The 22,218-nt window shown below is 44.9% G+C and overlaps 1 protein-coding gene across 4 annotated transcripts in view; it reads right to left on the reverse strand.

The window, feature by feature from the left end:
* MEIS1 (Meis homeobox 1) overlaps positions 1–14,836 on the reverse strand; it is a 133,748-nt gene extending 118,912 nt beyond the window's left edge. For 2 of the 4 annotated variants that reach the window (XM_032873764.1, XM_032873766.1), the window contains exons 1-6: positions 14,076–14,815; positions 11,996–12,222; positions 10,012–10,153; positions 9,443–9,493; positions 8,604–8,654; positions 6,967–7,113 (exon numbers count right to left, since the gene is read on the reverse strand). In XM_032873764.1, the coding sequence (XP_032729655.1) occupies positions 6,967–7,113; positions 8,604–8,654; positions 9,443–9,493; positions 10,012–10,153; positions 11,996–12,222; positions 14,076–14,087 (630 nt within the window). In that variant the 5' untranslated portion in view covers positions 14,088–14,815. Of the gene's footprint in view, positions 1–6,966; positions 7,114–8,603; positions 8,655–9,442; positions 9,494–10,011; positions 10,154–11,995; positions 12,223–14,075 lie in introns of all 4 variants that reach the window. The other 2 variants (XM_032873763.1, XM_032873765.1) reach the window with 2 other exon arrangements.
* Between the last annotated feature and the right edge of the window lie 7,382 nt (positions 14,837–22,218).

Below are 22,218 nucleotides of genomic sequence, written 5' to 3' on the forward strand. Positions count from 1 at the left end.
CAAAAATATATTTCCTAGATTAAGAAATGCTATTTGGAGAAAAAAAAAAAAAGTGTTCAGAAAGAGTCTAGCAAAGTGTTGCCAATTGCTTTAATTCTGCACACATGAATGCATTAAATTGATTGAAATTGGATTCTAGTGACAAATTTTTAAATGACTATATTCTTGCTTATTTCCAGTGGTATCCTCTGTGCCATTTATTAAAATGTCAAATTTACAAGTGTGGGAAATCCAGCAATTTGCCCAATGAAGGTATACTTCCTGGAGAGGCTGTTTTAAGACTCCAAAAACCTCTTGCAAATTCCTATACCCCCGAAATCATGGCACTTTTAATTAAGGATACAGTGAGAACGTCCTTTTTTTTTTTTTTTTACACTACATACATACACTCATCTGCTCAAATTTTTCAAAATTGATTTTATGCATGTAAGGTTTATTCACAAATATTAATGATAGCAAAATCGCCAAACTTTTACTAGATCCCCAAAAGGCAAATTTTGGAATTATTATTAATTATTATTTATTAATTATTTTTAAAATTCAAATTGGAAGAGTGTTTTGTGTTTTAGACCCTAACTTTTAAAACAGGTCTTATATGGCGATGGGTCCTCCTGAGTAAGAACACCAAGCTGTACATGATTTACACCAGGGTTGTTTTACTTGTGATTCTGCAAACCTTTAAGCCTGACATCTGTACAACCATCAGATACTGAGTCACATGTATTTTATTTTTATTTCTTTATCTATAAAAGAGTACTTTCCCATAGTTTTGATGAAATTTTTAAATATTAAATTAAATTCTTGCAGTCAGGAGAAATGATAAAAAAATTTTGTTTCAATTATAACAAATTCAAGTAATACTTTGATACATATATGACAGATCTCATAATCCAAAAAAGGCCATGTAAATCGCTACTAGTGCAATCGTTTAAGACTGTGTAACAAAAATGAATGAGAATGGTATCAGTTTACTATCCTTCAATTATTTCCCTGACAGTAGAGTCAAATAATGTTGAATTATAGACCTTCTTACAGGAAGTCTTATTTTGTGTTCTTTTTTTGATCACTTCCCTGCTAGTCTCTATAGGAATTTGGCAGTATGCCGACTTTCCTTTAAAAGTTTCTGTATACATAACTTGGGTTGTTTGATGATTAAATGATCATTTATTAAAACTTAAGCATTTCACATTTGTTTGACATATTTACGTTTCATAAGAAAATATTGTTATTGCAATGGAAAGCATAACATCACCAATACAAAAAGACTTCATTTGAATTCATGTTGACAATATTTACGACAAGTGTCTTAATATAACTTATTATGAATTCTTTACAGTTTCTCCCAGTCTATCTATGAGGGAAGGTATGCTAGTTTTACTACAGTAAGCCTCGTGTCAATATTTTAGCCTACCTGCTTGACCTTAATAAGCCTGTTTCTACCATGGGGCCACAAATAGTCTTTGTTTTTAAGAGTATGGAGTTTTTTTTCTGCATAATTTTCCTTCCCTCGCCCCACAACATCTGTGTTTTAAATCTTTTGGACAATGCCAAACATTTTGACATTTAAACATACAAGGGCTTGAAAATATAATGATTTAAAATTTGTTTACTTTCAAAGTTGGGCAATTATAGCATGATATCTGTTACTTTTCTGAAAGCAGTGCCCATATGTTACTCCTTTTTTTTCTTCCTTCTACTCTTCTTCCTCTACTATGTAAGCTTCTCCACGTTTTCTAATAAAAGTCTCTAAGTTAGGACCAATAGCAACAGTGCACAAAACCACTCTATATATTTCCAAATCATGAGCAATGGAGTCATTCTGGTAGGAGAGGGATTGCTATTTGAGTGACCTATTGCTGCAGAGCTAGTTAAATCACTGAACAATAGTTACTGTTATGGCTTTGCTTTGTACAAAGTAGTATTAGTATCATTGCTTTCCATTAACCACGGAATTTGCACTGGGGACTTCCACTTGAGAGAGAGAGAGAGACAGAGAGATGCACTATGAAAAGGAAATAACTTTTGTAGTATTAGCGTTTAGACTTACAGACATTTAACAGTGTAACTGATCTCAACCCATCTGCATATACTCTTCACTTTCTTTTCCTAAAATGTTTTTTAAGTGCCCCTATGAGGAATCAATACATACCTACTCTGAAATTCACACAGATACATGCTAAAAGCCAATCAGATTAAGAGTACACTTATCTTGATGAGCACAGACTAATATATGAAACTTCTGAGTCACTATACTCTATACCTGAAACTGATATAACGCTGTATATTAACTATACAGGAATAAAAATTTTTAAAAGCCAATCAGAAAGCAACAATAAAAACACACCTGGTAAACAACTAAGTTTTAATTCAAAGGATACTAAGCCATAAAGGGCCTAGAATGAACATCCCAATTAGCCAATGTAGTGACAAGCAGTCAACACCTTATTATTTAATCATTAAAGAGAATCTTGCCACAATTTCCCTTTACATATTTCAAAAAAAAAAAAGTGGAGGAGGGGAATTAAGAGTACAACACAAGACCCACAACAACAACAAAGAATAAAGTTAGATGAATCTAAGACCCCCATGGATGCAAGGCCTAGGGACTGAGAGTATCCAAGACAAAGGCATTAACTGGGACCCTCTGAAGTATTTACAATTTAAATAAGGTGTGTCCATGTGAAAGCATTTAGAAACAATCTACCTGGCAAAGGGACCATTTCCCGTCTCTTGCTGTTTTTGGCCAGTTTTTTTATTGGATGAAAACGAATTGCCTGCATTTCTAGTATTAGTAAATATCCAGTGGCCTCATCTATTTTTTTTTCTAAAGCAGCAGATCCAATTCATCAAGGACATCAGGCTGTCCTTTGCCCTCTCGTCCCCATTTCTTACCAAAACACCTCTCCAAAAGAGAAAGCTTAAATCTCCCTTGGATGCATCCCTACCCTACTTTGCAGGGAGGGGGTGTTTTCAGTCAAGTCCAAGTTCAGTTTTAAGAATTTTTAACTCAAAGGATGCTTTAGAAACAACACCTCGCATTTTTAAAATAAAGCAACCGCCACCAGGGTTTTCCTAGCCCACTTGGGAACCAAAGCTCACTGGCCCAAGGCTGCCCCGGATCCCCCAGGCCCCAGGCCTGGTGCTCTCCAGCCTGGGCCGCACAGCCCCGGAGGCCGATCCTCCTCCCCGGGGAGTTTTAGCAGCACTTGGCATTTAACCTGCCTGGCGTACGTGGCTTTCTGGTTCCATCTCCTTGAGCCACATTACTTCTCCCCAGATGTCAGGCACAAATCTGGATTAACATGCAACAGGGCGCCCTGTGCAGCCCGCCAGCTCTCACCCAAGAGCTGTTAAATGCAGATTCAGCTGAGGACCCCCCGGAGAGCTGCTGTTGAATAAAAATTGTAATCCAAAGGGACCATTTCTTTGCCTCCCGCTGCTTGTGGGAAACCCGGCTGGCACACGAGCACAGGCCCCGCTAGACCGCGCTCCCTACGAGCAGACGTGGCCACCTCGGGAGGCGGCCTTAGGGGCCCGGAGACTCTTCACTGCTCTCCCTCCACTCTCTGGACTGGTTCTTGGAGCGAAAAATGCTTAAATTCAAGGAATGGCGAGCAACCGACCGCCCTGGGAAGGAAGACTTCATTCGACGGCTCCTTCTGGGAGCGAGACTTAAAGTCTAACGTCTGGGAGGCCAGGCTCTTCCCCGCCTAACCCGTCTTGACGGCCCCAGGTCCACCTGGAACCACCCCCCACCCCCCAAACAGGCGTCCTGCCGCCCGACGGGCCAGCTTTCTTCTCCCCTGACAACCAGGCTCAACCCTCGACTCCACGCCTCGCACCATCGTTTCCCTCTGCTCCCGCTCCCGGGGTGCAGTCCGGCACTGGCCGGGAGCCGAGGCCCGGAAGCCCCCGGCGCACCTCGCCTGTCCCCGGTCCCCGGACGTCGGGAGTGCCCGTGCCGAGCTGAGAGCGAGGCCGTCAGGAGAGGGCGCCCGGGAGGCCTGCTCCCGCCGGAGGTGACTCTCAGGCCTGGCTCCTCAGGGTCTGGGAGTGGAAGTGGGCGGGAAGGGGTTGGGGGAGAACATAGATGTAGGGGATAAACGGGATCACGGCTTATACAGGCGTCTTAATCTGATAAAAATTAAAAACAAAAACAAAAACTACGAGGCCAAATGGATATCCGCCGATTTAGCCCTCCGGGAAACCGGTTGGTATCAAAGTCGTCGATCCCAGCTAGGTCCCTGTGCAGTGGCAGCCTTGGCGCCCTCCGAGGATAAAAGTAAAATAAAATAAACCGTGCCGCCAGCAGGCCCTAGAGACAGAGGGGTTAATGAGCTAACGAGGACCAGCGCTCGCACCACACCTGAAGCATCCAGTCCCGGAGCGCACCCTCTGCCGGGGCTCAAACTGGCTGGGCCACATTCGCAGACAGGTGGCGAGGCCGTCCTTTTTGGGCCCAGCCCCCAGGGCGCCGCACCAAGGGTCCAGCGCTCCCAGGGACCTGAAAACAGGCTTCAGTCCGAAGAACTGGCGCCCAGCGGGCGGCCCTAGTGCCTGGTCTCTGTCTCCCCACCTCCCAGAGCAGGGGACTCCACTCCCGGGCCGAGGCTAGGTCCCGCGTGTGCCCCGCTCTGCGCTCCCAGCTCCCAGCTCCCAGGAGAGCCCAGGCACACTCGCTCCTGGCTCCCGGGAAGCGGACAATTAGGAAAAACAAAACTTGGGTTTACTGTCCTCCGCGACCAAGACCTAGGTGAGCTGGAGGGGTCACGCGAGTGCGCCCACGCGCATTGGCCAACAGTGCCACGAGCCCAGTCAAAGCTGCGAAGCCCACCAGTAAGCGGAGGGAGCTGGATTCACACTTCTCATTTTTTTAGGTGAGGGAGAATAAAATGCGAATTTTTATCCACTACAATTGCCTACCAATCTGTATATCTCAAATTAAGCTAATTGTGTAACAAAAGTTTGCTGAAGGAGTAGGGGGAAAACAATGATGTTGTACCATTTTTGTGTCCCCCTCCCCAATAAAACCCATAGCTTTGGTCCTTTATCTTTGACTTTAATAAAATAATGATTCGTTGAGAAAATGGGGTATAAATCTTCATTTTGGAGGCAATTAAAGTGTTGATTTCATTCATGCCCCTAAGCGATTCTTGTAATTTGCTCAAATAGCTTTATGTACCCAGCACTCCGGAGCTCTTAGAATCCCATTTTCTAGTTAGGCTTGTTGGATTACAATTTTTATTCAACAGCAGCTACCCGAGGGTTCCTCAGCGGAATCTGCATTTAGCAGCTCCAGGGCGAGGGCTGGCGGGCTGAACCAGGCGGGAGGCCGGCAGCCTGCGGGGCCTGAGTGGGGGGCCGGGAGCCGCCTGCAGTTTTCCCACCTCGGCGGGGCCGCACGGGGAATGCTCAGACTGCCTGTTCTGTGCACTCGTCTACACTGCCGAAAGTTTGCAACTTGCCAAATCACAGTAAAGAACCGGCGCTGGTGTTTTTAAAGCTCACCTCTGCCTACCCTCCACTGCTCTTGGGGAAAGGAGGAATTCGACCTCTGTCGCAGCATTACCAAGAGAAATCCAAGCTGGGAATTTATGTTAAGAGGGTGATGTTGAGAGAAGAAAACTTTTAAGATGACACCAAGACCCAGGAGTCGGGCACTCCTTCAAGGACTCTACAAGATAGCGACTAGCCAGCAGCGATCGTGGCAGAGCTTGCAAAGAAAAACTGCATGACTGGCTATCCTTTGGCTTAACAAAGGCAGGCTGATCTCTCCCCCACAAGACAGAACTCACGTGCCAAGTCAGAAAGAGAAACAACTCTAGGCCTTCACTTCTGTATGGAGAGGCCAGAGGAGACCCGCAACCCCAATCTCTATTTGCGTCTCAGCAATTCGCTGCAGAGAGCTGTCCTGAGCCCGGTTCATCTCACCCGCTCCTCAGGTTTTCACTTTCATTGCATTTTTGCAACTTCTTTGGGTCAATCCAGAGACGCAGCGACAGGAGAAAGAGAGAGAGAGAGAGACTGGGAGCAAACAGTGGTGTTAGGGTGAGAGAGGGAGAGAAATCCCCCAGCAACTCCAAATAAAAGTCGTCCCCACTTAGCAACGCGGCGGAAGAAGGGCCTGAAGGGAGCCCCAGAGAGGAGGGGGCAAGCAAGCAAAGGCCCACAGCTGAGAGGGAGGGCGGCGCGAGGTCCCCCCCCCACCACATCAGGAGTCACAGGGTGCCCCTGACGCTGACACTTCCAAAAGCTGCCAACCCAGAGGGCCCGGTGCGCGTACCAGCTGGAGGATGAGTGGAAAGGAGGAGGAGAAACATCCATATTTATCTGTTTTTATAACCTCGGCCTGGTCTTATTTTTTCTATTAAGTACAATAAAATGGGCAAGCTTGCAGCGAGCACCGCACAAAGCAATGTTCAGTGAGGTCTAGAAGCGCTCGGCCGAGGAAAACTGACAAGACAGGCTAATGAACCGTATAGACAGGGAGAAAATAGCCAGCATTTGCTAGATTTCAAACCCTCGCTGTCTCTCTTAGACCACCTATCTTGGGTTTATTCCTAATAAAATAAGAAATAAGCAGACCCTACACTTTTCTTTTCTTCGAAATAGAAGGGGGAAAAAATGCTCCAGAACAAAGCCCTACAATCAGAGGCGGTCACTGGCAGTTAACACTCCCATTATTATAGAGGGTAAATAAAATAAAGACAAAAATTAAAAGCGACAAGAAACAGGTCAAGTTTGCAGGCAAAGCTTTTACAAGCTCATCTCTCCAGGTCGAATCCCAGAGCCAGCCTTAATGAAGCAATAATAGCCACATTATTCAAAAATTTTCATTTCGATGGAAATGTATCTAAAAGGGACTTAATCATATGCAAATAATAAAAAGAGGTGGTAGTGACCCAGCAAGCAATATGCATACAGATTTTTTTTTTCCTAGGGATGTTGAAATTGAAAAGCGCATACCTGGTCGGTTAGATTTGCTGATCTTGTTATATCTTCACTGTCTGATTTTGATCCTCCTTCTCTATCGTCTATCACCAAATCGATAGGCATTTTCCCTTTCAAACAGCTAATATACCGGTGGCAGAAATTGTCACATAATTCGTGTACCTACATTATGACAGAAATAAAAAAATGGAAATATAATCAGGAGTGCATAAATGACATTGACAAGTGCAAACCACCCCCCTTGTGAGATCCAAACTTCCAAATAGGGAAACACAGAGCAATTGTCCTCCAGAGACCCCTAGACGCATCCAGAATTAGGAATAACTTTCTTTTCTTGCAAAATAGAGATATCCCAGAAAATTGACAGTGACAAGATGATTCACAGGCTACAACATATTCAACACCCGTGTTAAATTCATCTGCTCCCAGGGCTGTGGCCATTAGAGAGGTGACCTGCGTGGGTGACATTTAAGGTAAACTATTTAATTTCATCCACTTACTTTATCATAAGTCCTTTTCCAATGAGTCTAAGGGAAAATGTGAATATATGTATATATATAGATATCTCTCTCTCTCTCTCTCTATATATATATATATATATATATATACACACACACCTCCAAAAGACCAGAACTGTGGTGGCATAGGACATATGTCTGACACCCCAAGTCCTTATAACATTTGTGATTAGGGATTCTTCCCATAAGAAGCATATTTTAGGATACTTTCAAAAAATAGAAGAAAATCAAATTGCCAGTACTCATGATATGAAAAACACCTACAGTCACAAAAAAAAAAAAAAAAAGTATCAAATTGATTTTTTTTAAAAAGGGAAAAGAAAGCTTCAAAATATTTAGGTTTAAGTGGAGTGGTCTCTTACAGGCCTCAGGCATCACTGACATGCACAAACTCACAAGAAACCCCAGTGTGCTTGCAATTTAATGTTAGTTTGAATTACAATGCATTAAGTTTTTATTGCTGAGATTTATAGAACAGCTAGCAAAATCATGTTATCCCACACCCTTTCTTGAGTGTGAAGGTGGGGTGTGTGCAGGATTCACAGATTCAAGAAATTGACACAACTATCAACTCTGCTTTGTCTCTGCACAAGGTTTAATGTGCCTCCCCCACCACCTCCTCCAGACTCCCTGCCCACTCCTCCTCCTCCCTCCGCCTCTCCTCTGTGTCTGACCTGCTGCTGCTCTCAGACTGTCTTCCAGAAACTCACCAAAACTAAACAAAACTCCCTTACCCACCCACCCAGAGGTAGCAAAGAAAAGGGGGGAAGAGGAAGAGAAGAGATCACAAAAGTATATAACCTGTAAAGCAAACTCACAACAGCATTCTAAACATCAAGAGAGATGCATAGAATTGCAACTATTTATACAAAGCCAGCAAAGTATTAAGAATGAATACAAGGCTAGGGCATTTGAGATGCCGGGTTTAGTGGCTGAAATTGTAATTAAACTGCAAAGAGAAATGGACGCTAAGATTGGCCTTGACACTAATTACCAGAAAGAAAGACATTTATGCAAATGTCTCAGAAGCCTGAACTTCAGCCATTCAGAACCCTCCCCCCACCCCACCCTGCCCCACCCCCTCAAGTTTGGGGGTGAGGAGAAAGCAAAAGGAAAAGAGGCTAGAGAAATTACCTTCTCTAATTCCAACAGATGAAACCTTAATACTTGTATGGCTTGAATCATCTGCAAAGATACAAAAAGAATGAGCACCCTATTCCTAGTTTGCAGAAAATTGGCTGTCACAGCTCTACCATCTCCAGCCTATCCCACCCCCCCCCAAGTAAATAGAGTTATTTTGATTTATGGCAATAACACTAAAACTTAATAGCAGCGACTGGGTACCATCTAGAGGTTTATATTTCTTAAGAAGAAAAAATAGCTAAAACAACAACAAAGCATCTAAGTGGGGATCATAAACACTCTCCTCTCCCATGGCTCTTCCCCTTCTCAGCCCCACTGCCCCCACCCCACCTGAAAGGGCCACATCTCTGGACTAGATGTTTCCTTGTAAGGAATGCACCGAAAATATTCCAAACAGTCCCCAACGTGTGGCTTTTCACACTGCAAACTTTCTGCCGCTTTCCGCACACCTTTCCGGCATACTGGTGCTTTGGGGGCTCTTGCCCCGTTGCTGCCCTCGTGACGTGACTTTGAGGGCTGGGAAGTCCGCAAAGTTTAAGCACACACGCTGACAGGCCCGGAGATAAATCCCCGCGCTGATTAGAGCTGCGCTGCCCGGCTGTCATAAAAAACAAAAGCTCGCGTTTCCCCGCGCCGGCTTGCCCGGCCCCTCTCGAGATGAATTTATTTCCCCGGGATCTTGTCCCGGACCACTTGTCCGTGGACGGAAGCGTCTGCAGCCGCCTGGCAGCTACGGGAAGACCCGTCTCAAAACCTTGGGGCGCTTCAAGCAAGGCAGGGGGCTTGGGGGGAGGGGTGTTAGGGGAGGGGAGGAAGGGGTCCACTCTTACCAAGTTATCCAGTTCTGGATTAGAAGAAAATAGAGGTTTTTCTGCGCGAATCTAAATACAAGTGAGAAGGTGGGGGGAGGGAAGAAAGAACATTTGAAATCTGGTCACCTTCCTAGTCTCTTGCCTCATTACACTGTCGGGGGCAAAGATGTAACCTCCGGGAAGGACTGGGTGACACCGAGTTCGTCCCGCGCAGAAACCCTTCAGTATGAATCAAATAAGCCAAAAACAAGCCCAGAGCTCAGGGTTACTTGGTTACTTCTACCAGCAACTCTGCTTCTAGAGGACGCTGCCCGCTCTCCAAGACCAAGGCAGCTACAGCGCGTTGTGATTTTATTTTATAGAGTGAGCTTTCTGCGTCAGGTCACGAAGCGGGAGCTGGGAAGACTATGGGTGATTTTAAGTCGTCCGCAGACACTCATATAGGAGGATAATCTCAGGGGAGAAGTCTCAGGCATGGCTTAGGGCGGACTATTTGCTGGTTACTTTTGAAAATGTGCTGGGTGGGGGAGGGAGTTTCTTTCTTTCTTTCTTTTTTCTTTACTTTTTAAACACATATTTTTGCTGACCTGTTTGGCGAACACGGCTATATCTTCATTGAATGACTCTGACGAGCAGACGTCCCCTCCCGCCACCCCCGGCTCGCGGGGGGTACAAGTAGCTAATTCACATTTCTCAAAAATCAGTGCTAAGAGAGGGAAGAGGGGGTGTCTGCAAGAAAATACAACAGTCACAAACAACACAAAGGTTAGTCCCGAGTCAGTGCAAAAAGGCCCCCAAGAAAAACAGCCAGAGGAGCTCGAGCCGGGGATCCCCTCTCTGATTTTGTCATCTACTTTTTTCCTCCCCCCCACCTCCCACCAGGTGGCTGCTCACCTCCCCTTCCTCCTAGGGCTCCGAAGTCGGAGGCCCTTATCCAAAGACAGTATCTGAGGATCGGTTCAGCATATCTGGCCGGAGAAATTGGGAACATTTGCTAAGAATAAAACCCAAGCGGTTCCAGCAGCCATTTTGAATTAAGTTTCCCACCCCGACTAGCCCTCGTCCCTCCGCGGCACATCTAGGACCTGGTGGAGAAGAAAGGCGGTGGGCGCAGCGGCTGGGAAGGCTTGTTCAAGTGTGTTCCCCCAAGGCAGCCTCGCGAAGCCCAAGGCTCCGGGGATCTTGGTGGCAGGCGCTCAGCTAACTTGGGGAAAGGACCTCTATGGCTGCAGGACAGACTGACAGAGGGCTGCACCTACCGATCTCGACCCCCACGGCCCTCGGAGAGCAGCAAGGCCCCTCCTCAGCTCCCTGCGCACTTCCCTCCCTTAGCCAATGGCCCCCACTGCCCCCAAAAGAAAGTTCCTTCAAATGCTCCTGCGGTAAAGCCTTTCATTTTTGTCTCTGCGGAATGGCTAAGCAGCTAGTATAGCGAGGGGCCTAGATGTCGCTTATCTCAACCCATTAAAAAAAAATGCTTCTACTAATGCTCAAGGAGGTGTCTCAAATCTTTTATTGGCTCTCACAGCCCAGCCGGGAATTTAACAGTTTGGGGTCCTTTTCAAAGCTTCCCCAAATGTTCTGTCCCGGCGCCTAAACCATTTGCAGTTAACACTAAGGAGAGAACGCTGGGATTTCAACAAGCCCATTGCACAAGGGACCAGAAGATAAAGCAGAAAGGGTTTTCAGCTGGGGAGGGTCAGTGTTGCCTGATTTTTTCTTTTCCAAAAGAAGAAATAAATAGAAATAAAAGTTGCTGCAAAGGAAAACGAGGTCCCCAAATTCATGAGCACACAGTAGGCACAGCGACTTTCAGAGGATTTCACCAGCCCTGGGTCCAATCGACTGGCCTGGGAGAACACGGTGTAAACCACAGGCTGAAAACAACACTGGCCTGAGAGCACCCCCACACCTACTTCCAAATGCTGCAGGTTTCGCCTTTGAACACAAAGTGCTAAAACAGCTAGAAGTTTCTTAATGTCTAGAACAATTCAGAGCGAGCTCTCTCCTTGCCTACGGTGGTCAAACTCCCTAAATGCAAAGCATGTTCCCCCTTGCCTGACCTGCAACTGTCCTCCCTTGATTTTATTGTGAGGCGGCCCAGCCAGCGTACGGTTGCTGAGTAAACTTAGCAAGTCAGAACAATCAGTGGCTTAAAAGATTTTCCCTTAAACTAAAAGTTTCGTTCCAACACAAAGGCGCCTACATTTAGAAATCCCCAAGGCTCTCCCAGCGAAGTCGAACAAGAGAGGACTCCAACCCGCTGAGCTACCGAGCCAGGGTCTGAGAAGAGACGAGGGACCTTTGGCAACCTCTCCTGCAGGGCGACCCCCCTCGCTGGCACAGCCTTGGCAGAGCCAGGTGCTGGGCAAGCGCTGACCATGTGAGGAGATGGGGGCCGTCCGGGATGGCAGGCCGTGCCCTCCCCCCAACAAATTCTCCATGCAATGCAAATGAAAAGTTACCAAATAGTGTACCTCCAATCCATAGAGCTTTCCTTTTACCGAGGGCACAGGGAAATAGAGGAAACGTCACGTCTCTACTACTTAACCTGCTGCCCATTGTACCTACCCATAAATGGCATCTTTATCTCTCTTTAAAGCGTCATTGACGGAGGAACCCATGCTGGGGGCCATGGCGTTGGTGTGAGCTGTGTGCGGGTATTGATGCGAGTGCAGAGGAGGCCCGTGGTTCAGGTGGTGGACCGGCTGCATGGACCTGGCCGCATGCGGGTCCCCATACATCGTGGAGGGGATGCCTACTCCATCCATGCCCCCATAATGGGGTAGATCGTCGTACTGCATGACAAACAGGAGAAAACAAGGTTCAGAAGGCCAGGCGGGCAAATGGGGAGACAGCAGGGCACGGAGCTTATATAATGTCAGTCCAGCTCAATCCTTCAACCCGGAATTCAGTGGCCTTGCATCTCTAAAGTTGAGATTTCTTATTTTAAAAATGATTTCTACAGTAAAAATTCTAGGATTCTCTCTGAGACTCGGCTGGGATGAACGGTCTTGCCCTAACTTGTGTCCCTATCAACTAGTTCAGAAATTCAGGATCCTTTGGCAAGGAAGGAAGGAAGAAAGAAGGAAAGAAAGGGAGGCATTCTCCCGGAGGGCGGAAGGTAAAACGTGCATGTCTCTAGAGGAGGAAATTCAAAATCACAATAATAAAACGTGCCAGGACAGTGCAGCAAGCCTGCCTAGTTTCACAGCCCCTTCCCATCAGGGGGAATTTAAAAAAAAAAAAAAAAAAAAAGTTACGATGGGAACAGCTAAGCTAAGCACATGAATTCAGACAGGCTTCTCATTTTATTTCTCTGCCAGCGTGGGGTTAGGCAGTCCTGCAAGACACTGCATTTCCTTTGCTTTCCAAGACAAACTCTGTTAAATTATACAAAACCAACTGGCCTCTTTATAAGTGAAACTTAGAGAAACGTAGCTTTTCATGTTCATTAGAGCTGAATTTAGAATGGACAATTTCCCCTCGAAGTTAAAGAAAACCTATAGTTCGAACAACTAAATATTCTATTTTCTCTACTCTTATGAACTTTCCCCCCAGACTAGAAGTTAGTGAGACAAATGTAACTCATCAGGTGTAAAGTAAATTCAAAAGCAAATGCATACACAACCCCCATATTCTCTCTTCAGAAAAAACTACTTTCATATTGATTATCATTATTCTTGTGTGCAAAATTTAGCTATTTAGGATTTTCTCCTTGCTTCATTCCCGGCAAGTTCTTTTCCCAAGATTTGGAGGCGCCGAGAGTCAAATGATTTTCAAAGAAAAGAGGAATTGCCACTTTCATCTCCTTAAAGCCAGAGGTGTGAAAATAGTTTGGAAGAACGCTGACATTTGCCTGAACCAAAGCAGTAAAGAAAAATGTGTCAGCCTAGTAACTTTCTTTTGCAAACGGGGCTTTGAGGGCCAGGACAGAAATTATGCAAGGAAGTCTTTTTGTAGACTCCCCTTTCTTTTAAGAAACTACCTCAGTTGGGTTGTCATTGTCTCACTTTACTCTCACTACATTTCCATTCAAATAGGAATATTGGGGAAATTAGTATTGCATTTTTAAAGTGAGTAGCTGTGTGCTTAGGATCCAATTAGTGGAGGGCTTTTCTAACAAAAACTTTCAAAGTATTACCTTTTATAAAAATCCATGCACATTAAAGATGAATGTTTTCCGACCCCCAAAGCCATTGTACTATGACAAAGTCATTTGCTTTAAAAAAGCTAAATACTTCTAATGATATTAAAAGATGAGCACAATCAATAACGCATCAGAAGTTTCTAGCTGCTTCATTTCCTTTAAAAATAGCTTTAAACTTCTGCTCCCCGAACACTCACATTATAGCATTAGATATCTAGTGCTTTTTGTTTTTGTTTTTTAAACAGATGATTGCCCAAGCTTGTATTTTTATTTATATAGCTGCTGGTTAGGAATCTATAGAAAACTTGATTACTTGAATTAATTACATGTAACATACGTAAGTCTACAAATGCACTGAATAAATTCTCTCCCTTTAGGCCACGGCTTTAGGAGCCTCATTCAAAAAGACAGAGAAAAAAAGGAAACTTTTTAGCAGTGTCTTTCAGCCACGTTTCAATTTAATCTCACATTTGAGTTTCACAATTGTTTTTTAATACGTACCCTTTGCGCCATCGGCCTCCCTGGCTCCCTTCCTACTTCAACTTCTAATATATCCTCTTTAAGGCCAGTGTGAAAAGAAACAAATAAGCAAACTCCCCCGGAAAAAAAAATTTTTTTTAAAGCACGACGAAAAATCCCTTAACGTCTCCAGCAACGTGAGCTACTGGTCCCAGATCTTCGGTCTACGGGACCTGAAGCAAAGCGCCCGAGTCACTGAGCATAAAAGCGCTCCGTTTCCAAGACAGCAGCGGGGGCAAAAAAAAGCAGATCTTCTCTCCCCCAAAAAAAAATCAGTTAAAAAAAAAAAAAAAAAGAGCGCCCCTTAGACCCAACTACCAAATCTCATGGCTTTCTGCCACTCCGGCTGTCAATCACAGGCGAGGTTGTCAACGTGGTGAATGAATGATCATCCGCTCTGTCTTCTTCTGGTCAGAACACCTCAAATGTTAATATTCAAATGCACAAAGCCCTAGCGCTCGCTTCCCTTGAATCAGTCCTAATTCCTAATCAGTTTCTCTCTTCTCTCGCTCGCTCTTTCTCTTTCTCTCTCTCTCTCTCTCCCTCTTTGCAACTGCTGCACTGGAGGGAGATTAGAGGAGGAGGGTTAAAAAAAATGTCTGTCTGAGTTTGTCTTAAAGGAGCCACGATCGATGCTGCCCGCTTGCAGTCCCCGTGCGTGTGTAAAGTGTGTGTTGCACAGGCGGAGAGGTGGATTCCGACCAGAATGCTAGAACCCGGAAGTAGTGGTGGCCATAACAGGTCGCGTCTTACACAATGCATTGGGCTGCAGCAAGTAGGCTCCTCGGCAGGGGTGGGTGCGCGAAGCGAGCTCTGGCCGCACTGGAGAGGCAGAGAGGCGCTCCATTAAATCGCACGCCCAGGCACAAACACCCACACACCCAGGGCACACGCGCACAAACGCGGGCAGGAACCCCCGGCTGCAGGCTTTATTTTTCGTATTCTTTTCTCCCCCCACCCCCCTTCCAGACTCTCTCTCCAAAGCCGACTCTCTTGAAATAAATTGGGAATAAACGCGGGGCAGGCAGCAGCGGGAGTTATTTTGCACAGGGCTCTGCGCATAGACTTCATGACTTTCCTCGAAATTATTGGGGTCTGCCAGTATTTTTCGGGGCCAAGGGGACTAATGGGGAAAGTATTGGATTCTCACGACTGACCACCCCAAGTAGAAAAGTCAAACGGGGAAGAGAAGATGAGCAGGAGCAAGGCTGGGAAAGGCTCTGCTCAGGAGTCCCGAGAACGTGGGGTGGTGAAAGCTGGGGCTTTCTGCAGATCCAGCTTAGAGTTGCTGTCAGAGGTGGACACCCGGCCCAAGAAAAGGAAATGCTTGCATTTTCTCACTTTTGGGTCTGGACCTCCCCCACCTCCTAGTCCCGGAGGCCCCCAGCCCCAGCCCCGGCGTCCTGCGCTAAGTGGGAGAGGAAGGGAGGGAACAATAAGCTGAGAGCGGGGAATGTGCCCCCAGCGCCTGTTTACAAACACGAAGCTATTTATGATCGCAGGAAAGCGAAACCCGACGCGGGCTCGGAGCAGCGGGTGGAGCCCGGGCTGGAGAGACTCAGGACAGCAGGCTCTTTCTCTGACCCGCTCGGAGCGAGGAAGCCGTGCGCCCAGGGCGCGGCGCGGCAGGGTCTGCGCGCTGGGTTCGGGCTACGGCCGCGCCGCCTTTGTCTTCCAAGCGCCTAGGGGCTCTGGCCTCGGCCGTGCTGGGGCCTGGAGGGACCCCGAGCCCCAAGCTCTCTCCCCCGCGACGCTCTGCGCTCTTCTCCCCAGCCCTTCTTCCTCCCACTCCTCTTTCCTGCCCCCATCCCGGCTCAGGGAAAACTCCCAGTACCAAAGAAAAAGAAATTCACTTTGGGAGCTGAGATTTTCAGACAAAAACCTGTCCCAACCCGCAACTCGGAGGGTCAAACCAGCCACTGATTTTAACTTTCTCCCTTTAAATACCTATTTTCTGGCTTCACAACAACAAAATTCTCTCTTTATTCTCCTACTCTGAGCTTGCCTTTTATTATTATACTTGGTGGTGTTATTTTCGTTTCTTATTTTTCTGCCCGCCCGGCTCTGATACGCCTAGATAGCTCGGCCACAGCAGCTCGACCAGCGGGCTGGAAACCTCACATCCTCGAGCAAGGCTCGCAGCTCGCTCGGCTCGGAGCAGGATTTTTTTTTCCTCCCTCCAGCTGAAGCCTCGCGGAAAACTCCCCCTGCGGTCGACTGGAAAATGAGCTCACCCAAATCTCGGTAGGCAGCCGTGGAGGAGGGCTCGGCCAATCAGGAGGCGCTTCTGCCAAAGCGGCCGCGCATTGGCTGCGGGGAAAATCAATTATCAAATAATCGATCAGCAGGGAGCTTCGATCTGCCGGGAATGCAAACTGCCAGTCCCCATTCCCGCCCTGATGGTGGCCAAAAGGCTGACTCCCCCAAAGCAGTTGGCCTCTCGCTCCCATCGCCCCCACCCCCATCCCACTCCGCCAGCTGCGAACCGAACCCTCGTCCTAAAGGGGGGTGTAGATAGGAGAAAGAGTTTTGAGAAAGATTAGAGTGCTCCTATCCGCAGAGGTTGTTTTGGAAAAGGTTAGGAGCTCTCAAATATATTTTGGTGAGGCTCTTAATGTACAAACTAAAAGAATTTGCATCAGTCCGAGAGGTAGGACTCAAGTTTCTGTTAAGTGGGCTTTCGAAGAGCAAGGGACACAGGGCGAGCATCAGAACCTATATCTGGAATCAGGTTCCCTCCAGCGCGCATAGTCTCCCTAAGCGTTGTCTATTCCTTTAGTACTTCGTACGAGTCAACGCCCAGTTCTCCCCACCCCCCTATAGTGGGATTTTCATAAAGCCGAGCTGCCGAGTCTCTTCCCAGCCTCCCGCATGCACACCACCCTCGCCCAGACACCGTACTCGCCCCATCTGTGGCTAAAGGACTGACATGTTCATCCAAAGCCTTCAGATGCGCTTTGCCTAGAAAGAGCTCCGACTGTTAAAAAAAAAAAAAAAAAAAATCCTAGGATCCTCATCGTTTGCATTTCTCTTCTCTCTTCCTTTCTCTCTTTCTCTCTCTAATCACCCTGCCCACCCTTTTCAGGATATTTAACTTTTCTCCATCGCTAACATGTGGTTTTGGGATACAGACGCCCCGGTGTATCACGCGGGAGGTTAAGGCAGGCCCGCATGTCAAAGTCGAGGGTGAATCCAGGTGAATTACCAGCTTCTACGCCATTGCCTGACACTCCCACCCCCCCCCCCCCCCCCCCCACGTGAACTTGGAAACAGAACTTCAGGCCGAGATGGAACCTCCCGCTCTCCGGAAGGCGATTTCTCTGTTTAATTCTCGGGAAACCGCGTTGGCTGGGCCAGGCAACGCAATCCTTTCCGATTACCAGGAGGACCAAACTGGGCCGGCAGCCTGCAAGTCTTCCCCGAACCCCAGGCAGCTTCGGCCCTCACCTGAGCGCCTTCCGACAGCAGCACGCGGGGCGTGTGGGCACTGCAGGTCCAGCAGGCCCGCCAGGCTTCAGAGCGGCTGGCTGGAGGGGGGAAGGCAAGGGGGGGGGAGGTTGAGGCAAACAACCACACAGGCCCATCTACATTTATGATCCTTAAATGAACTGCGAGGGAAATTGTGTAAGTATAATTTAACTGAGAGAAATTTACTGCGAAATACACTTCGATGATCATAGTCTTTAAGAGTCCTTAGGGGGTTCTCCAGGAAAGGCTTAGGTAACCAGCTTGGAGTTACCTCAACTCTGAGGCCATGTTTTCAAATTTGGAAAAGGCCAGTTTTGATAAAGATTTCTTTGACAATGGAATTTATCTTGTATTGTTGCCTTTGGGAAAATTTGTTTTCTAGCAGAGATGAAAAAAGAAGTTTTAGGCAAGTCACTTCTTTTCAGACATAACCCAAAACTTCAAAGCAGTGGGAAAACTATTGTGTGCTTCAACCGTGATGTGTCAGATTACCTTAAAAATACTTTAAATTACCCACACACAGGTTTTCCTTAAAGAAAGGGATAATTTCAGTTTGTGGGCTTAAATAAACACTTATTAGTTTTGAAAAGTGTCTTCTTTCTTCCCTACCCCCTTTTCTATTTATAACTGTGAGCCTAATGCTACTCCTAGGCCTTTATAAGATTAATTCTGAACAATCAAGGGACTAAAACACTTTTACAATGTAATTACAGTAGTACAAATTGTTTGCCCAAACCTCATTCTGGATAAGGATTTTACAATTAGCAAACAGTTATTACAGTTGGGGCTTGCTGAGAGAAATTGCACAGAGGAAGTCTAGAGTTGTAATATAGTAGCCATAAAAAAAAAACAACAACCCTCCCTTGGCATGGCAGCAATTAATCATCTATTAAAAGGAAAAGGTAAAGGGATAGCTATAGGTATCTTAGTAAACTACTACTGATAATTATACTTCTGTGTGTGACAACACCTATCCCTGACTTATTTCAGATTCTTGCTTTTTGAGGCAATAGCACTTTTGTTTTGCAAAAACTTGGCCTGCTGAATGGTTCTGGCACCCTTAGCTCTTGCAACATGCACCTTCCATACTCAGCTTACACTAAACATCCCAGAGCATCTTCCCAAAGATAGAGAGCAAAGACTTTAAAGGGGCAGGCTGAGGCCTAGGTCTCTATTGTTTAGACCTTCCTTGCAAGAAGGCATTGAAAGCAAGTGGTGCCCCTTTAGGCTGTTGGTACAGTCCTTTCTGAGCACTCCCTTATAATTTTCTGTCCTCCTATAAGGAATGGTATCTCTGGAAAGACATATATCCTGAATTAGGCTTTTGTCCCCAAAGTTCACACTGATGAGTCAGCTCCCAAACCTTCAGAAATTAAAGAGGCTCCTGTTAAGGTAAAATGTGTGTGTATTTGCCAGCCCAGAATAAACAAAAGCCTGTTAATCAATCGAGTTTGGCAGCTGTGTTCACAGAATGATAAGGGTTTATCATCTGCCACCTAACTCTAAGATGCCTGTTAAAACGTTGTGATTGCTCTTTCGGTCGTCCCGAGGTGTGGAGGCTTGGGATTTGTGCTTCAAGAACATTCAGCATCTGCATCTCACCCCCCACTCTCCACATTAGCATTTGCATTTCAAAAAACAGAAATAAGAAGAGGGAAAGACAGTTTGAAGAAAATGGATTTAAAATCTACTAGAGATAATAGAGGAATGCTTGAGATAAGAGCCTGGGTGTGATACGCGAGAGGTACCAAGAAGTCAAAACTGACGGATAGCTGTGAGAAAAGTGAAATAAACTCTTCAGAGGTCTATAAAAGGGGGAAACCTGGTTAGGTGATGTGAAAGGGGGTTAACTGAGTGGATTAGGGAAGACGTTAATCAAGTCCCCCAAAGCCATCCGGGCTAGAACTGGGAGATTTGTTTACTGCATTTTGCTTCAGAAAACAATGTCTGGGTCCAGTTCAGGAGTCAATGAGAGGTCAGTGTAGGCTCCCTAACCGTTGTAGGGAAAATACCTAAGTCACTATATTCTGGCTGGATAATGCAAAAGTTAAGGAAAAAAAAAAAAAACTGGGGGAGGGAGTTGTTTTCCTTACTACCTTTCTATTTCAAATCATTAAAATGCTTTGGTCTCTAGAGGGGGAAAATTATACTGGTTAACATAATTACTAGCTCTGACATTTTCAGAAGTTATAGAGGTCTTTTATTAATTAAATGGAGGGCTTAATAAAATATTCCTAATAAAATTTATGGTTGTCTTAAAACTTTCTAAACAGTGCTATAAATTCTTAATAAAATTAACTGGGAAATGAGTTATTAGCCCACACTTTACCATCCCCCCCCCTTCTTCATAAGGAGCGTCTGTAGAATGAAAAGGGAAATAGAAGCCTTTTAGTAAAATATAAATATTAGCCAAAGTCACACATTTCTTTAGGTGAGGTGAAGTTTCAACTAAGTTATTTCTAATGGCTTTTCCCTTCAATATTCCCCAAAAGCTACTCACAAAACTTAGACCATTTCTTCCCCTTCTCTATTACATATTATATATATGTGTATATGTTAGCTCATGGGAACTACAATGCTCAATTTTCTGGTCTGAGTTGTGTGTTAAATAAGTTTAATAAAAAAACAGAGTTGCATCATGCAAAATTCCAATATAGGATTTTTGAAGGTTCAGTAAATATTTTATCAATTAAAAGATAATTAAAAATGAAATGTCTTATAATTTCTCTCAATTTAATTTCTTTAAAGGTAACTTTTAAATAATAAATTTCTCAATATTCGTTACACTCCACATTTGTAACTCTTGGTACTATCTGAGGCAGCATTTTGTTGAGAAGATATGCAAAACTTTTTCATATCACTATATTTTAAAACCTTGGCGAGTTATCTTAAGTTTTGAGATCCTTCTCTGCTTCACAGATAAAATACTGGCTGGTTGGCTCTCTAAAATGAACAGCAGTCTCAAACATACTCCAACCAAATAAAACAGCCTTGGCAGATTTTTCAGCTTTTGAAGGCTTGATCTTTTGTGCCGTCTACTGGACAATGGAAAAACTACAGCTTCTATGATTGAAGAAACTTCTCTTGTCCAGTATGGGGTGGGGGGAGGGGGGCGGTAGTGGGAGGGAGTGGATTTCATGCTACTAAGTAGTAGGGGAGGACAACAGGACCCAACCTTGACTCACAGGACAGGTCTCGTGGTGTAATCATGTTTTCATATCCAAGTTTAGGACATTGTATTAAGTATAGGCATACCTAAGTCACTTGACTAAGACACTCTGCTGTACTTACTCTAACTGTGTATGTGTGTGAATGCACACAGTTGGCTTGGGAAAAGACAGAAAGAGAAGATAATGGGACAAGCTCAGCATCTCTGAAAAAAATACTGGTGGTTTGCTTGGTTCTGAGTGTGCATTTGCTTGATAGTCAAGTTAAATATATCTACTGCCTAGATAATCTAAGATGTACAAATTAATTCTTGGAATTTGAAACGTGACATTGTTCAGTAACAAGAAAAGTACTTTTAGGAGGAGAGGAGATGAAATTGGTAACTAGAAGACTTTTAGTGCAGTTCTCTTTGGCAATCTTGGATGAAAATGTGAAACTTCAGTGTTTCCACTTGGAGACCACATGCAGGAGAAAGTGTGGATGAAATTCATAGTCAGATGCCTTTATGCAGCAGGGGCTATTTCATGATGCGTTAAACATTTAAAACTATTGTATATATTTTGATTATGATTTTAAAAATATTTATGGAGCCCTAGCATTATGAAAACTTTGTACAAAAAAGTTCATGAAGATAATTTTGACCTCTGTTTGATATTGATGTAGCTCTGAATAATTATATTTACCATAGAGAGGTGATTTTGTGACTTAAACAAAACCCAACTCTAATAAAATGTAGAGAAGTCAAGCTGATTTTGGTGGAAGAGACCTAAACCTGGGTTCAGGGCTCTTGTAACTTTTATCTGCTTTTCTGAAGTTAAAATTCCTCAGTGCATTTTATTAAAACCTAGTACCACATGACTAGTTATTAGGGTGCCTTTTAATAAAAATTTAAGAGTGAAAAGGAGACAGTTTTAGGGCATTTTATTGATGCATAAATATATTTCAACGATCTACTTCAAGTACACATTTTGATGTGGCACTATGTCAGAATGACTTTAAAATATCGTATTAAATATAGATCTATCAGAGAACCTGAAGTGACATTGACTACTTAAGAGAGTGACATTGCTTGCACTGTGTGTGAAAGAACAGGATGGTTTTAATCGTACTACAGAGCTGGGGGTGGTGGAGGTGGTGGTGCTGGGTATCTTTTAAGCTTTAGCACAATCTACTGAACTGCGTGACAGATTATTATTCTATAAGACGCTTTTGGGGTCTTAAAGATTAAATTAAAGCAATAAGGACAATGGCCACCCTACTGACAATAGCTAGAAAATGTAGAAAATTCTTACAAGAACCAATCACATGTTTGATGTATTCTAAACTAATAAAGAAGTACTGAGTGCTGTAAGAGGTCTGGCCAAAGTGCTCTACTCACCAAAGGCAAACATTTACCTTTGAAACAACAGGATGAGCCGGAGTGGTCATGATTAACATCCACGTTCCGCGGGATAAAGGGGCCTATTTTGTTAAAAAAAAAAAAAAAAAA

Source organism: Lontra canadensis, unplaced genomic scaffold (genome assembly GCF_010015895.1).
Source record: "Lontra canadensis isolate GAN:19392208 unplaced genomic scaffold, GSC_riverotter_1.0 scaffold50, whole genome shotgun sequence".
NCBI lineage: Eukaryota > Metazoa > Chordata > Mammalia > Carnivora > Mustelidae > Lontra > Lontra canadensis.